This window comes from Rutilus rutilus, assembly GCF_951802725.1.
Source record: "Rutilus rutilus genome assembly, chromosome: 9".
In the NCBI taxonomy this organism is placed as follows: domain Eukaryota; kingdom Metazoa; phylum Chordata; class Actinopteri; order Cypriniformes; family Leuciscidae; genus Rutilus; species Rutilus rutilus.
Genome location: NC_140223.1, coordinates 15,656,622 through 15,672,651, shown reverse-complemented (window position 1 = coordinate 15,672,651; position 16,030 = coordinate 15,656,622). Strand labels below are relative to the sequence as shown.

General features: G+C 37.7%; 2 protein-coding genes across 2 annotated transcripts; one reads left to right on the top strand and one right to left on the bottom strand.

The window, feature by feature from the left end:
* Positions 1 to 33: 33 nt before the first annotated feature.
* rps6kb1b (ribosomal protein S6 kinase b, polypeptide 1b) lies at positions 34 to 9,554 on the bottom strand. The gene is made up of 15 exons (XM_084418682.1): positions 9,368 to 9,554; positions 8,632 to 8,678; positions 8,318 to 8,438; positions 7,996 to 8,064; positions 7,769 to 7,916; positions 7,375 to 7,432; positions 7,114 to 7,214; positions 6,932 to 7,022; positions 6,701 to 6,791; positions 5,042 to 5,149; positions 4,886 to 4,948; positions 2,544 to 2,621; positions 2,344 to 2,451; positions 1,012 to 1,124; positions 34 to 925 (listed from the first exon to the last, which is right to left on the bottom strand). The coding sequence occupies exons 1-15, from the start codon at positions 9,434 to 9,436 to the stop codon at positions 679 to 681; spliced, it is 1,512 nt and encodes a 503-aa protein (XP_084274808.1). The 5' UTR covers positions 9,437 to 9,554; the 3' UTR covers positions 34 to 678.
* A 1,086-nt stretch (positions 9,555 to 10,640) lies between these two features.
* On the top strand, positions 10,641 to 14,613 carry tubd1 (tubulin, delta 1). Its single transcript, XM_084418406.1, has 8 exons — positions 10,641 to 11,119; positions 11,206 to 11,353; positions 11,443 to 11,659; positions 12,665 to 12,896; positions 12,976 to 13,140; positions 13,282 to 13,410; positions 14,024 to 14,207; positions 14,304 to 14,613. The coding sequence occupies exons 1-8, from the start codon at positions 10,969 to 10,971 to the stop codon at positions 14,407 to 14,409; spliced, it is 1,332 nt and encodes a 443-aa protein (XP_084274532.1). The 5' UTR covers positions 10,641 to 10,968; the 3' UTR covers positions 14,410 to 14,613.
* Positions 14,614 to 16,030: the final 1,417 nt, after the last annotated feature.

Here is a 16,030-nt window from a genome sequence, read left to right as displayed (position 1 = left end):
CCAGTTCAACTAATTTGACATCTCAGCATGTAATAAAGTTACAAAAGTCAATGTATTTGTTTTTATTGAGGCTCGTGTATTAATCCATCATCTATAAAGCACTGTGGGATACACTCATTTAAAAATGTGTAAGACTTCAGAGTCAGGTTGCGAACCTCGACTGGGTGAAACTCCCACAAATGCATCTCAGTTTGCAATCCACAATGATTTGTACAATTCATTAACAGCTGGAAAGCAATTCAACTTTCCTTGGAAATACTGTAAAAACTTAAAGCATCCCATTGGAAGCAATTCCTCAACATCACTTGATCATCTTGATGGGACCATCTACTTATCTGCACATTTGCAAATAGTGTCTTTTTTTGTGTGTGTGTGTGTTCCTTTTATGGTAAAATCATGTAAAAAAAAAAAAAAAAAAAAAGTCGATAATCCAAAAGAAGGCCCAATCCTGATAATCCATTTGATATGTAATGCCAGGAATCATCTAAGAATGAGTTCTTTGTTTTTGGGATGCAAGAAACTGTAGCAGTTTCTCAAACTCAGTGAAAGACACATGCTCATCAGATGTGAAGGACAGTACATAGCAGATGGAAGTGATGGTGGGGACCTTTTTTCTCCCCAAGTGTCCATATAAAAGAAATAGAGAAAGCAAAGGAAAACTCTAAGTTGAACTAATGGTCATAGGTTCATACGTAGATGCTCTGGCCTTTTGGAGATGACTGGGTAGGCCTGCTGCTTAAACTGGCCCGCGTTGGAACCAGTGGGTTGCCTGATGGGAAGAGGGGCGGTGGCCTCGGCACTAGCCTGGACATCCATATGATCCATAGTGGACACCTCCATAGCGAGCTCTGTTGGGGACTGGAGGGAGGAGGGTTCGGGCAAGGTGGGACCTCGTGGCCAACAATCTCCTGAGAACTTAATAGGGCTGAAAGACGAAAGACAGCGAGATTCAAATTTAATTCGATTTTTCTTTTTTTTTGTTACATTTGTAAGCCAAAAAAGTATGATTACCTGAGAGGCGTTCGAGGGCTTCCCAAAAAACGGCGAGGTGAACGAATTTTTGGCTCAAAAGAGAACTTTTCCTTTAAATTTTCCAAAACAGATGGAGCTACATAGGTAAAACCCTGTAAGATTTAAAAGCAGGTAAGAAATGCACAGATTTTTTTTCAAAACAGACAAGGGAGACTAATGCCGAGTTCAGACTGCACGATTTTAGCCCCGATTTTGGCTCGCCGACAGGTTTGGAGAAATCGCCGACAAATGCCCGAAATCACAGGCAAATCGGTGCTCGTTCACGCGAGTGACAATCACGCAGTGTGAATGAGCAAAGACGCGATCTGAGAGAATCGATTAAAAATCCGGCTGTGTGAAAAGTGTTCTGACTGAAAACCACATCGGCGATGACCGACAGCCAATGAAAGAGCAAGATACAGAGCAGCGGGGAGTTCGGGGAGGAGTTATAGGCCACAATATCAGTATTTTAATAGATATATTTACAATTATAACAAACAGAAACAAAGCACAAACATTTGCTTGACCAGCACATTGCAAAATTATTTATTTACCCCCAACACACAGTCCTTGCTCCCCTTGTCTTTCCAGCCATTTCCTCATGCATAATATGTTTTTCTTTTTCTCCTTTTCGCTGCAAATCAGTGCACAGACAATTTAGATTGCAAGCTTCTTGCAGGCTATCGTTTTTAATAACAATTTCAGTCTCGCGCGAGAACTGCGGTCTTACGCACGCAGGATTTTGCGTTATTTCCTTATCACTTCTCGCGTGTGTTTGGTTGCGAAACGTAGTTTGCGGACCAGACAGAAGTTGTTGGCGATTCTTCCTCCTGAAAGTCATGCAGTGTGAAACCTCATGTCGCCGATGCATCGTGCAGTGTGAACACACCAGCAACTGAATGTTACCCTGGATAGTCGTGCAGTGTGAAAAGAACAGTGACCCGACTACTTTGAAAATCGTGCAATGTGAACTCGGCATAAGGAAGCTTATTTCCACCACTGAATAAAAGCAAAAGGTAATTGCGACTTTTTATCCCACAATTTTTCCAATTCTGAGAAGAAAAATTTGACAGCTATAAACTCAGAATTTCCTTAAATCAGAGATTTACAAATGCAAACTACCAATTGCAAGATAAAGAGTCGCAACCATTTTATTCTGTGGCAGAAACATTGCGAACTCCTAAATACAGTTTATAACTTATAAAGAATATAAACGCAATTTTGTGTGTGGGGGGGGGGGGGTCTATTGTGATAGTCGCAATTACCCTTTTTCATTCCGTGGCAGAAACAAGCTTCCATACAGGACAATAAAATCATGATTATCTGCCTTACCAAAAAGACCTGATTTGCACTTTCACTCAGTGTGGAGTCATCAGGACTGTCAACGGGAGTCTGGCTGGTGAACTTTGAATCAAACTGGCTCACATCCTCAGCAGATTGCTGTCGAAATCAGTCAACAGATTATGTAATTCATATATACTCAATTAACCCTTAAGATGCTAGAAAGCAACACAAAAAGTGGCAATAGTTACCAAGAAAGGCTTGAATGGTGGTTCTACTTTACGCGCGAGAAGGTCGTCCCAATTAACATGTCGGAAGAAGGGATGAGTCTAGGAGACAAATTGAAGCAAAATAAAAATCACAGTTAAAAGCACCAAAAACTCAATATTCTGAACTAACCCTAAACAAATCCTACTGAATCATATTTGATATGCAAATTTCTGAGGCCTCTAAATTATCAACATGATCAAAACTTTTTTTTCATTTCGAGTACTGATAGGTCTCAAAAACGAGTACTCTGGTATTCAGGGGGCGGGTCGAGTCCGTCATGGCAATAATACAAATATTTTAATTAAAACACGGTCATGAAAATGAATGCAACTGCACCAGATGCTGTTTGAGCCTCTGAATAAAATTGAGGCAATTTCTCCTTAAGTGTGAACCCCATATTCTCCTATATCATACTAAATGAGCATATGTATCATTTATATACTATCCATATACATACATAATATATATATATATATATATATACAGGGCTTGACATTAACTTTTTTGCTCACTAGCCAATGTGGCTAGTGGTTGTCCAAAGTTACTAGCCAAACAGCATTTTTTCTAGCCACATTTTTGTTCTTGTGAAATTACCTGATAAAAGTTGACTATGGCATGCTAAAATTTACTTGAACTAGATTTACAACCCTTTTAAATGTAAAACCACTGTACACACCCAAATCAAGACTACATAAATATATAACAATACAGGTCATTATCATTAGCTCTGATAAGGTTGTGTGTAAAGCTCTTTTTTTTTTTTTTTTTATAAATCCATGAATTATGTATTCCTATATGTCGCCACATAGCTCCACCGGCATACGACGTAACTCCAGCAGGGCAGCTAGCTGTCTCTTCGTTTCTGTGTTGTCGGTTACTAGCGCGCAAGCGCAAGGCAACACTGTGCATGTAATACTCATTAGGGCTGTCAAAATTGCTCAAAAATGAAGTTCGATAATATAAAATATTCCCTCTAAAACAAAACACAGCCTATATTTAAACTATTCGAACATCTGGTTGCGCATTTTGTCAATGCGCATTACGTCAATAACAGGACAAATTAATACAAAGAGACATAACTACTTGTATAGGTAGTTTATTTAAGTTTAAACATATTTGACAACGTATTACCTACACAAAAACAAGTAAATCAACTAATGGCCAAGACCGCAGACCTCACTCTCGCTCGCTCGCTCGCTCACTCACTCACTCGCAGGCACTCTTTCTCTCTCTCGCCCTCACCAATCACGAATAGAGCATCTGGCGCGAGTGATTTTAATGTAAAGACGCGTTTAAGCGCGTCTGGAGGTCTTGCGGCGCGAATGAGGCGTCACGCTCTCTGCGCATAACGGTTTAAATGAACAACAACAAAGCAAATGTTGAGTGCTGATCAAGAGTTTTGTGCAAGCAATTTAATGTCGCGACTCTTATATAGCAGGCTTCATTCAGTGATTGAAACAAATATTATTAACATTAGGGCTTGGGCGCCGCGTTGCATTCTGGGGCATGTTGATGGCCTCACGAATGTAAACATACAGCAAATCGAACGAAGAGAAGCAGAGTTGGGAGAAAGAAAAGAAAGAAAAAAGATGTTAAAATCCCGAAAAGGATGTGGAATTTACCGGGATACGTTAAATAGGGAAGCCACGCTAAGTAATGACGTCACGACGCCCAAGTTTTACAGTATATAGAACCGACATTGAATGCTCCGAGCGAACTGTGCTGTGGTAAACATGGTGGAACTTTTCCTTGACATGAAACGGTAAATAATCAAACTAGTGGAAGCCTGCAGTGCATGAAACTGCTGTATCTAACCTACCTTATTCATCCAATATCTATTCAGTCAGTACAGTAGGCTACACTTTAGTAATGTTTCTGTTTAACGTTAACGCTTCTTCCTGTTACCTGTCCCTGACCCTTCAGGCAGCGCGCCCACTCGCAAAGCAGACAGCCGTGCCTCTGCTACCGCGGGCGGTTTTCCACATTCGAATATTCATTTTCACCTTCGAAATTTTGTTTTTTAAAACTATCCGAATATATATTCGAATTTAGAATATTCGTTGACGTTGACAGCCCTAATACTCATGGGAGTTGTAGTGTCACACTTATTTCAGATGCCTTTTGAAAAGAGATTTGGCGGGTGTTAATGTCAAGCCCTGTATATATATATATATATATATATATATATATATATATATATATATATATATATAGTTTGTTTTTTTCCCAGTTGCTGTCAAACATGGTGTACATTATTTCATATGTCAGGTTTTAAAGGGCAAAGATTTCATGTTGAATTTAGATATATGAGCTGTAAACAGACCTGTACTTCTGTTGCATCTCCAGGTCCAGCCCCAAGCCGAGATGAGGCACTTCTTTTCAGTAGCTGAACACAAATTGAACAAATAATTAAAAAAATTAAAAAAGAATTCAACTAAAAAAAAATGTAAAAAAAATGTAAAAAAAATTGTTAGCCTACCCTTTTGAGAAGATCCCTGGCTTCTTGTGTGAGGTAGGGTGGGAGGTTCAGTTTGCATTTAAGAATTTTGTCAATGGTTTTCTTCCGGTTCTCTCCTGTGAAGGGGGGCTAGAAAGGAAAAAATCATCCACATCAAAAGGAAATCCACATCCATTTAAAGTAGGGATGATCAAAAACAGACTAGATCCAGGGTTTTCAAACTTTTTAATGCTCAGGACCCCAAATACAATGATCACCTTGTAAGGAACCCCGCCGATAAATATAAAAATATTAAACAAAATCAAATTTTTGGTCTGAACATTACATAACTGGCTTTTACATTGTCATTTTACTAAAACTGTTAAAATGCTACATTGCAAATATTTACTTTGGATTTATTTGACATAAAATACATTTATTTGTATGTGAAATTAATACTTGTTTCTTCAAAGATTTTAATAACAAAAAATTAATAATAATTGTATTTTTATATGTAAAAATACTAAATATTTAGTAAAAGAACAAACTGAGAAAAAGACATTTAAAAAAATTCAATGAATCACAATGTATTTCTGAGCAGTCTTTAGAAACCAGAATTAAATAATTACATTTTGTGAATTAATTGTTAACATATTTCATGAATATCTTAAAAGCACATTTACTTTGTTTAGCAAAATATATTTTTAGGCGGTCAAATAATAATATATAATAATAATAATAATAATAATAATAATAATTCACTGATCCCCTGCCACTGTTTGTGCTCCCCTAGCGGATTCACTGATGCGTTGCCTAAATAACTAGTCAACGAATCACACTGAAATAATGGGTCAATTCATCAATCTATCAGACAAAGTTTTTTTTTTTTCTTACCCTGATTCACTATGGTAAGCCTATTATAAGTGTTTATATTTTCTCTCAGGTTTTCATGGGAAATTGCATACCGGTACATTCGTCACTCGTCCGTGCATGTCTCGTCATATCTGTAAATAAAGAAAAGTTGCACCGGCTACTTTGACGCGTGTATGATGAAGTGGCATAGTTGTCTAAACGAGCGAGAAAGGTCGACATGGAGCAGCTAAATCTCGGAACCTCCGGGAATCACACATTTTAAACAAACGGTGAACAGAGGAGAGTCTGCTGGCAAAAAGAGATTGCGACAAAATTTGTAATAAAACAAGAATCAAAATTTTTTTCGGTAATGGCAAGAACTGAGGGATGCGTTTTTTATTAATCAACAAGTGAGTAAGGTATTTTCTTGAAGAGATAAATTCTAACAGATTTCATTGTAAAGCATTAACTATTGTGAATGCTCATTTCATTATGGTTGCTTTAGCATTGTGCTGGAATTTATATTCAAGGAAGGACTCAGTCTATTAATGGGTAATGTCTTCAGTTAGTCAACTTGAGATTCTTTCCATCTAAACTGGTTTTGTCTCTTAAGCCTAGTAGTGAATATTTCATGAGTAGTAAGATCTCTTTTCTTTTTTAGTTATGTGAAAGAACCACATTCATTTGCACAATCACAGAACAACCAAAACAGTTTTGTTTTTTAACTACTAGAAGGCCAAAAGATACATAGTGTACTGTAAATTAATTATGGAACTTAAAATGGCAGAATGCAAATATGAAAAACAAGTGCACTGCACTAAGACACATTCACAAGAACCATATACTCACTGCTCCTGTTAACATGTCGTACATCAAAGCCCCCAGACTCCACCAGTCAACAGCCCGATTGTGTCCGCTTCTCATGAGGATCTCTGGAGCCCTGAAATAAAGGAATTCTCACGCTACTGTAGAATTCATCTAAATGCATGTCACACAGGCAATGACGAGACATTTGAAAAACAGGAAATTGGCAACTCAGACATTACAAGAATGTTAAGGACTTCTTTAAACGTCTCTCACATGTACTCAATTGTGCCGCAGAAAGTGTGGGTCACTGTGCCGTCATGAATCGACTCCTTACACAGCCCGAAATCAGTCAGTTTTACATGTCCTGTGATAAGACCAGAACACAGATTATTCAAATTAAACATTTTTACTTCCATTGTTACTCCTTTCTTAATTATAAAATGAAGCGCCCAGACCTTGGTTATTGAGCATGATGTTCTCAGGTTTGAGATCTCTGTAGATGATGCCTTTCTGATGCAGATGTCCGAGAGCCATAGAGATTTCAGCCAAGTAAAAGCTGCATGTGAAAAGCCCTGAGCATCATTATGATAATCTTTGTTCATCTCACCATGTTGATTTTAAGGCTTACTGAATGAATGCATGTGTCTGTGTTCATGTGTCCTAGAAAACTGTTTAAAAAAAATAATAAATCGAACAAACCAATCGGCCTCTCTTACCAGGCTGTGTCCTCCATGAAAATCCCTTCTCGCTCAAGCTGCATAAAAAGCTCCCCACCTGCAAAAGAAAAAAAATGGTTTTAACACAAACATCAGTTTTAAGAGCAAACACAGAGATGGACTGATAGTCACGCTTTACCACATTAGATTTCAAAACAAGATCGCACTGCAAAAGCACTGTTTTACTTTAACATATTTAACATTTCAGCAAACAAATTTAAATAATAAATTCTCTCTATGCAAAAAAAAAAACTAAAACAAAAAGACATTCAAAGAAGGAATGCCACCAATGGCAGAATATATTCTTTAGCAACTCCACAGCAACAGGAGGGGAGTGGAAGGAATGAGAAGTTTTCTATCTCCAAGAAACAAAGGTTGTTCTTGATTCACGAACCACTTAGGTATTCAAGGATGAGGTAAAGCTTGCCGCCCGTCTGAAAGGCATAGATTAGATCAACGATGAAAGGATGCTTGACTTCCTCTAAGATGTTCCGCTCTGCTTTAGTATGCGCTGTGTCCTTGGCATTGCGGACAATCATAGCCTACAAGAAGAATAAGGTGACACTGAGACATTGCGACAAATGTCAACTATTGCACTCAAATTAAAGGAATTTGCTTAACCTTTTTTAAGACTTTCATTGCAAAGATTTTTCCCGATTCCGCACCGGATACTTTCCGAACCTGGAAAACCTATAAAAAAAAATAAAGCTCTCAGATTTCATCAAAAAATATCTTAATTTGTGTTCTGAAGATGAACGAAGGTCTTACGGGTTTAGAACGACATGAGGGTGAGAAATTAATGACAGAATTTTCATTTTTGGGTGAATTAACCCTTTAATTTACCTCTACTGTATTTTATTTCAGCTTCATTTCAACTAACAAAAGAGCTTTTAATAGTTTTAGTTGGTATATAATAACCCTGCTTAATAAAAATAAAAAATACCTTTCCATAACCACCTTTCCCCAACACACGGAGAAGCTCGAAGCACTCTGGACGGATGTTCTCAGTGCCTTGGTTCACATTGTCCTCCGATATCTCAATCTTCTCACAGTCGTCCATGTTACTATAAGAACAAACCAAAAATGACAAATGACAATGTGCATTATTCCAATCATCAGCATTAGAATATTGATGTTGTTGTTGTTTTTGCAAGTGTAATCTTTTTTAGAATCTATCAATCTTTAACTTAGTTTAATAATTTAAGTTTAAATATAAAAAAATGCTAAATTTTAATTACAACCACTACATATACTCACAATTCAAAGCCACTGCACTGATCCATTATAAGGTCATTGATCTGAGCCTGCAGAAGAGAAGCATTAAATGCATGATCAATAAAAGCTCAATTCACTGCAATGGTGAACAGCGTTATGTTGGGTGGAAGATGATCAGTACACGAAGAGTTGTACAGTTGTACAGTTGGCAGCACTTCTAGTCTGAACATGAAAGCGTGAGGGATCGGATTTCGCAATACTATTCCCAGAGATCCCAAAAGGTGACATGCACCATCTATGGCGTTGCAACTCCTAATTGACTGATACTAGTAAATATAACAAGACTTATTAAAGTCAGTAAACGATTTAAAGCGATATGCATGCAAAAATAAATATATCTAAGGTGTGCTGCACTGCAACATCCTATGTGAAAGGCAACACGTACGTCCAGCCCTTTAAATGGCCTTAACTGTACACTGTACTGTCAAGTACTGCTAGTAAGTTTAAATACAACCCTATTATCTCCAGCTCCTATTTCGACTAGAACATATAAGACACATTTCGGGTAGTAAAACTCCGATATCTCTGACACATGTGATGACATGCAGAATATCAAAGTTATTCAGTACACAAAACACACTATACGTTAATCGTGTTAGCCTGTTAGCATAACATAAAGCAGCCTGACGCGTATTCCTCGGGCCTCAGGCCTGCACACACTGCTCGGGGTGGAAGACACTCCCGCGTGCCGTTTACTTCAAAACCGGCCGGCCGTTACCTCCTCCAGCTCATCATCGGAGACATTTTCCTCCGGCTGGTCCAGATCGATGTCGAAAACGCCAGCCATCGTTGATTTCGCCGTCTGGTATCACTTCACACCGCGTGAGGAGCTCGCGCTTCCCGCCTCATGGACATGAACGCACAGTCGCCATGACCGGCATGGACGCGCAAACTGACTGACTACACCCCCGCGCGGAGGAATGCGGGAAAATACCACAGACGGTGGAAACTACTCTCTCTCGACTGCAAACTGTTTTTATGTGTAGGCAGCTGTCAAAAAAACACGTCCAATAAATAAATAAGTAAAAACACAATATATATAGTACTGGTCAAAAGTTTGGAAACATGCATTAGCCTACTGTTTTTGTTGTTTTTGATAGATAGAAGTCTCTTATGCTCATCAAGCCTGGATTTATTTAATCAAAAATACAGAAAAAAAATATATATATTGTGAAATATTATTACAATTTAATACACTTTCAAATATTTTTTTATTTCTATGGTGCAAAGCTGAATTTTCAGCATCATTACTCCAGTCTTCAGTGTCACATGATCCTTCAGAAATTATTCTAATATGCTGATGTGAGACTCAGTTATTATCAATGTTGGAAACAGTTGTGCTGCTTAATATTTTGTTGGAACCTGTGATGATTTTTTTTTTTCAGGATTCACTGATGAATAAAAAAGTTCAAAAGAACAGCATTTATTCAAAATAGAATTTTTTTCTAATAATATAAATCTTTGCTATCACATTTTATCAATTTAACAAATCTTATGCTTTATGCAAAAATATTATTTATCTAATGTTCAGTTTGATTTTGGGGTGAAATATGACCCAAAAAAAAAGCATGTGCTGCGAGCGTTCAAGCCATATCAGTCTATTAGGCTCAATAGACAACATAAATATGTTATATGTCTATGGCAGGTCTATGGTAGGCTCGATATGACAACACGTGACGTTCTTTTCGGAGCTGATCACATTTCTATTATGGCGATCACACCACAATCAATGGTAACGTTACAGCGGTCACGTGGTACACAAGTAGGAGCTCTCAGAAAAGTCCCATCTTACAAGCTGTAATTACGAGCTCTACAAAGACGTGAACGCTTTTTACAAGTTGAAACCTCGAAATTACAGTAATTTCAACATGGTTTAAACGCAGTGTTTTCGTGACATCTAACATAGTACACAAGTAGAACAAGGGAGCCCACAGAAGGTATGTTTTGTGCGCCATCTGATGGTTGTAGAGATGTATTTCACTGTAGCTCTCAGTCCCATCATGCATCAGTTCCGACGCTTACAAACCTGCACCCGCCTTCAACTGTAGGCACAAATTCTCTTCTTTTACTTTGTAAAAGTTTTTTTTTGTAAAGTAGTGACTTAATGCTACTTGGTATTGTGTATTTAATAGCTTTGTTTCGACTCTCCGTACAGTACACTGACATCCAGGGAATTTGTCTCATGAGGTAAACGTTGCTATAGCTACACTTTTGGGAGTTGTGTAACGTTAGGCTACTCACATAATGCTATGAGATCGTGTGAGACGTTTGTCGTATCGTTGAATGGGTAATGTGGACAGATAGAGCCCGTAGATAGATATGTCAATTGTAAGCTTACAGTTGGGTCAGTGTGGGAATCAGATCGGACACGAGCTCTTCAGTGTCATAAGCGATGACTCAAATGGACCGAACAGAAAGAAGTACAAGCAATGCAGCGATGAGAGATTCTTTTATGAAAGCTCAACTGGAGGTAGGTTCAACAACACAACTCACTTATGTTTTCTAATACCTCTGTAATATGATATCTATAAAGTTCGCAATGTTTATGTCTCACAGAACTTGTGGCACGGTCAGTACTTGTTGATATGGAGCCCAAGGTTATCTCTCAAGCAATAGCCAAGGCTTCAAAATCTGGAAGATGGAGGTATGGAGACAAAGCACATTTCTCCCAGAAGCAGGGCTCTGGAAACAACTGGGCAAATGGGTAAGAAGAAGATCAGCTTACAAAGTTTGAGCTCTTAATGTGTGTTTGTTTTTTCATGTGTGAGTTCAGTTTACTGTTCTTCTCTGAAGGTTCTGTGTTCATGGACCACGTCATGAAGAGGCTGTTGAGGATATGGTGCGGATGGAGATCGAGCGATGTGATCGTCTTGCAGGGATTTTCACCATGATGAGTGTTGCAGGTGGCACCGGTTCTGGTGTGGGTACCTACATCACTCAACGTTTGAGGGACTTGTACCCCCAGTCCTTCATCCTAAATCAAATAACATGGCCCTATGGAGCTGGTGAGGTAGTGAGCTTTTTGTATTTTAATGTATAATTGATGTAGTAGCAGTTGGGTCATTGACATGACAATTGTTTTTGTAGGGATCTATGAATTTGTTCAAAAACGCCTTAAAATGTAAGTCATATATTCAATGATTTGAATAGACCTTATATTTTAAACATGTTTTCAGTTCATGATTTCAAATTAATTTAGATTTATTAATTTTTTTTAGTCAAAGTCAAAATGTTAGGGTGAAACAACAGTCATGACTTATTAAAAGATGAAATTCTTGAAAAGAAAAAATTAAGTAGTTTAGTAATGTAGTAATGCTAAGGCTACTAGGATACTTGCCAAGATGGGCATTTTGACTTAATTTTGTGTGAATTTGTCCATTCAAGCGCAAGAAGATGTGAGAGAGACCTCAATTAAGCATTCGCACGCTGTCTGAGATTTTCTTCCATGCCTGCTTTCAGACTAATGGAAAGAAAACTTCCAAAATAAAATTAAGTGTTGATTTTAATGCACAGTCAAGTACAGTACAGTTCCATTTACATACACCAAACTTTACAGTTTCGTTCTTATCAATGTTGTAACTTTTTATTACACAGTGGTTTGTTCATATATCATTCACCTGATTTTATTCCTAAAAACATGGTGAATGTACAGTATTTTCTGATATATGGAGTGATAAAAATAGATCCCAAATCCCCCTCTGTAAAAAACCTTTTACTCTAAAATGATACAAGAACTTTAAACCTGGCTTCATCCAATGTTCAGATGTCTGTTCTGGAAATGTATGCAAATTAGTGCATATTTAATTAGATAATGATGCATTTGCATATTTAAACAACATTTTAGAAAACTGTCTTAATGTACTGATTAATCAACTGGGGAAGTGTGGTGTCTTGTCTTGCCATCAAAACTATATTAAACCAACATGAATACAAAGAGTTTATCATGGACACTCTTATTTGGCGTTGATCCTTATTCTAATCGCTGTTTTTTTTTTCTTTCTGTTTTCCTTTCCAGGTGATCGTGCAAAACTACAACTCTGTGCTCACGCTGTCACATCTCTACCAGCTCTCTGATGCTATCCTGGTTCACGAGAATGACACTGTGCACAAAATCTGCAGCCATCTGATGAACATCAAACACATGTCCATCAGTGACATTAATAAGGTGATCGCTCACCAGCTGGGCAGCGTTCTTCAGCCCGCTTATACTGCTGATTCACCCTGCCATTACAACAGAAACCCAATAGGTACAAATGCCTCACAGTTCACGTCCAATTTCAGAGAGTCATCAGGCAAAAATGACCAGTGTTTATCTGCTGTCTACAGGGGAATTACTGAGTTCTCTGGTGTGTCACCCCGAGTACAAACTGCTCAGCTTGAGTAACATTCCTCAGATGTCCAGCACGTCTCTGGCCTACAGTGTGTTTAACTGGCCTGGTCTGCTCAAGCATTTACGTCAAATGCTCATCGCCAGCGCTAGGATGGAAGAAGGTGAGTGCTGTGATGTCACATATTCATGTAATATTAGGAAGGATGCTTTATATACGACACATAATGAAGAAATGCAAAATATTACTTATTGATTGTCTACATTAATGGTTTTGTGGAACTAAAATGCTTTATTTTTTAAAGGAATTGACTGGACAGTAAACGTCACATCAGGAGGAGAGAGCGTGACAAACAGTAGGCATAAAAGTTTCAATTCCTCACTTGCTAATCTTCTAATACTGCGGGGGAAAGACGTCTCTACTGCAGTTACAGGCAAGTAGCCCTTCACTGTACTTACATCCTTTAACAAGCATTTTTTAAAGGTACACTAACTTTTGGCCCTCTAGGGGTTAAAAACAAAACTGCATGCATTTTGTGGTAGAATATTGTTTTGGTTGTGCTTCAGCTCTGAGTGATAAAAACGGCATCTCCGCGTCGCTTTTACAACATTTCAAATCCCTCAGTTCATGCCATCTCTGAAAAGCCAAGCCATTGTTGATTCTTGTTTTATTACAAGCTCTGTTGCTTTCTCTTTTTACCAGCAGACTCTCTGTTCTGAGTTTGTTTAAAACGTGTGATTCCCGGAGGTTCGAGATTTAGCTGCTCCATGTCGACCTTTCTCGCTCGTTTAGACAACTATGCCACTTCATCATACACGCGTCAAAGTAGCCGGAGCAACTTTTCTCTATTTACAGATATGACGAGACACGCACGGACAAGTGACGAATGTACGCAATTTCCCATGAAAACAGTCCAGTCAGGTCTAAAATATAAACACTTATAATAGGATTACCATAGTGATTTAGGGTAAGACAGTGGTTCTCAAACTTTTTTTGGTCACATAAGGTGGATAGGAAACTAACATGAAAAATACTTTAATCAACAGATGGTTTTAAGGATCCTGCGTTATATGTGCCGTGGCTTAAAACAGAAAATTGTTTCAGCACATGGAACTCCCCTGTAGCTTTCAATGGATATGAAAAGTCTGCCACTTTGGTCAGTAACAGCCAGTACCTATTAAAACCACTGGACAATATAGTCAGGAAGGCTTGGAACATGTTTGCCTCAAGGTGAGAAATACTGTTGCATTAATACTGGAAAATTTTCTGTAGTGTCTTTTTATTTTATGTATTTTTTTATACTTGTTTTTTTTTTTATTCCTGTAGGGCTTATGTTCATCAGTATACAAAGTTTGGAATCTCTGAGGAGGATTTTCTGGACAGTTTTACTGCACTAGAGCAGATCATCTCCAGCTACACACACCTATCATAAAGATTTGACAATACTGATTTCATGATTCCATATTATATGACTTAACTTGCCTCTTAAGAAATATATTTGTTAAAACAGGGCAGTTAAATTCATCATTTTGTGATATACAAATATTTATCTATCTAACTATTCCATGGATCAAATGTATAAGTATTTGAATAATTGAAATATATTTTAATGAAATAAAAGCAATGTTTAATTGTGATGTTTATTCATTTTTTCAAGCCACTTATGAATACCCATTCTGCAGTGTCAGCATAAGAAAGTTGAACTGGAAAAATAAGACTTTCAAAATGTATTAGTTTGCCCCTGGGTTTTTTTCTCTAACAAGATTTGAAAATGAATCAAAGAGCATCTTGAGCTTCAACGGAAGCACAAACATCTGGCCGTAATTTAGAAGACCTCGAATTAGTGCTGAATTTTTTTTAATTATTATTATTACTACTATATCTGATTTGTTTAATGATTACCTTACCACTTATGACAGATTGCCTGCATTTCGTTAGTATTGGCAACTATTTTTTCAGTGTTTTTATTTGTCTCTGATTATTTATGTCATAAATAATCAGAGACAAATAAAAAAACAGAAATCACTATTGAATCAAATGCTCACCTTCAGCCAGAGCCGTTGAAAAGTTGCGACATGTTTTGATCTTGATTTAACCAGAGAATGTCCGTAGACGGGCTCTGATTTAACCGCCACGCGGTCACGTGGTTTAAAAGCTCCGCGCTGTCAATCTCTCTGAAAAAACAGGATAGACAGCAGTTTCACAATTGTTCAACGGCTCTGGTAAATACATTCTGCAGTTTTACTACGTAACAAGATAATGAACACTCGAATTGTACAGCGGAGGGTGGAATACTGCGATAGATTGATGGAATCTACATTATCCTGAATTAATCTGCAAGTGCAGTGGAAAAAGGACAATTCATCTATACAACAATCAACGACCCGTCACAAACAACAAGAGCCCCATAAAAATAAAATAAAACTAATGACGCGTTTGAATTCGCACTGAAGAAGAGTTCCCATATGGCCCCCATCCAACTGTCATGCTTTGTTGCTAATGGTTCAAACAAACTATGAGGAAAAAACACTATAAAGTGCTTTTTAATCAGTGGGGAAAAACTCAAACACGTGTGACAAACACAATGCTTTTTATTGTGATATTATGACATGGAAAATATATAACTGGCCTTGACATCTTTCCCCTAAAGAAACGGCTGAATGCAATGAGAAAAAGAAGTGATTGATTTTACCACAACATTTATAGTTGGTTTACAATAAAAAACTAAATATTTGTTGTACTTGAATATGTTCGCATACGATCTAGCCTATCTGCCTCCTCAAACCAGGAGATAATCCATTAAATGCTCAGACCCATCAGACTGGAGAGAACATTCACCAGTTAGTAAATAGTTTCAGTTCAACATTTCTGGCACAAAATTAAGCCCTGAAAACATGCAGATGGTGACGAAACCCAAAATTTCAGGCAGCCTATTAAACTGCTGTTGCCATATGAATTACAGCCAACACCAGTCTGATAAGCTACCTGACAGAATGGGACACTTGTGGCTGTATGAGCACAACATACTAAAACATGCTACATCTGAAAGTGAG

Excerpts from the sequence above, each read along its gene's own strand:
- tubd1 (XM_084418406.1), top strand. The coding sequence starts at position 10,969 with ATGTCAATTGTAAGCTTACAGTTGGGTCAGTGTGGGAATCAGATCGGA. Across the intron at positions 11,660-12,664 it reads GGCCCTATGGAGCTGGTGAG|GTGATCGTGCAAAACTACAA; the intron begins GTAGTGAGCTTT and ends TTTCCTTTCCAG. Across the intron at positions 14,208-14,303 it reads TGGAACATGTTTGCCTCAAG|GGCTTATGTTCATCAGTATA; the intron begins GTGAGAAATACT and ends TTATTCCTGTAG.
- rps6kb1b (XM_084418682.1), bottom strand. The coding sequence starts at position 9,436 with ATGGCTGGCGTTTTCGACATCGATCTGGACCAGCCGGAGGAAAATGTC. Across the intron at positions 2,622-4,885 it reads GAGATGCAACAGAAGTACAG|ACTCATCCCTTCTTCCGACA; the intron begins GTCTGTTTACAG and ends TTTGTCTCCTAG. Across the intron at positions 926-1,011 it reads AGCCCTCGAACGCCTCTCAG|CCCTATTAAGTTCTCAGGAG; the intron begins GTAATCATACTT and ends TTCGTCTTTCAG.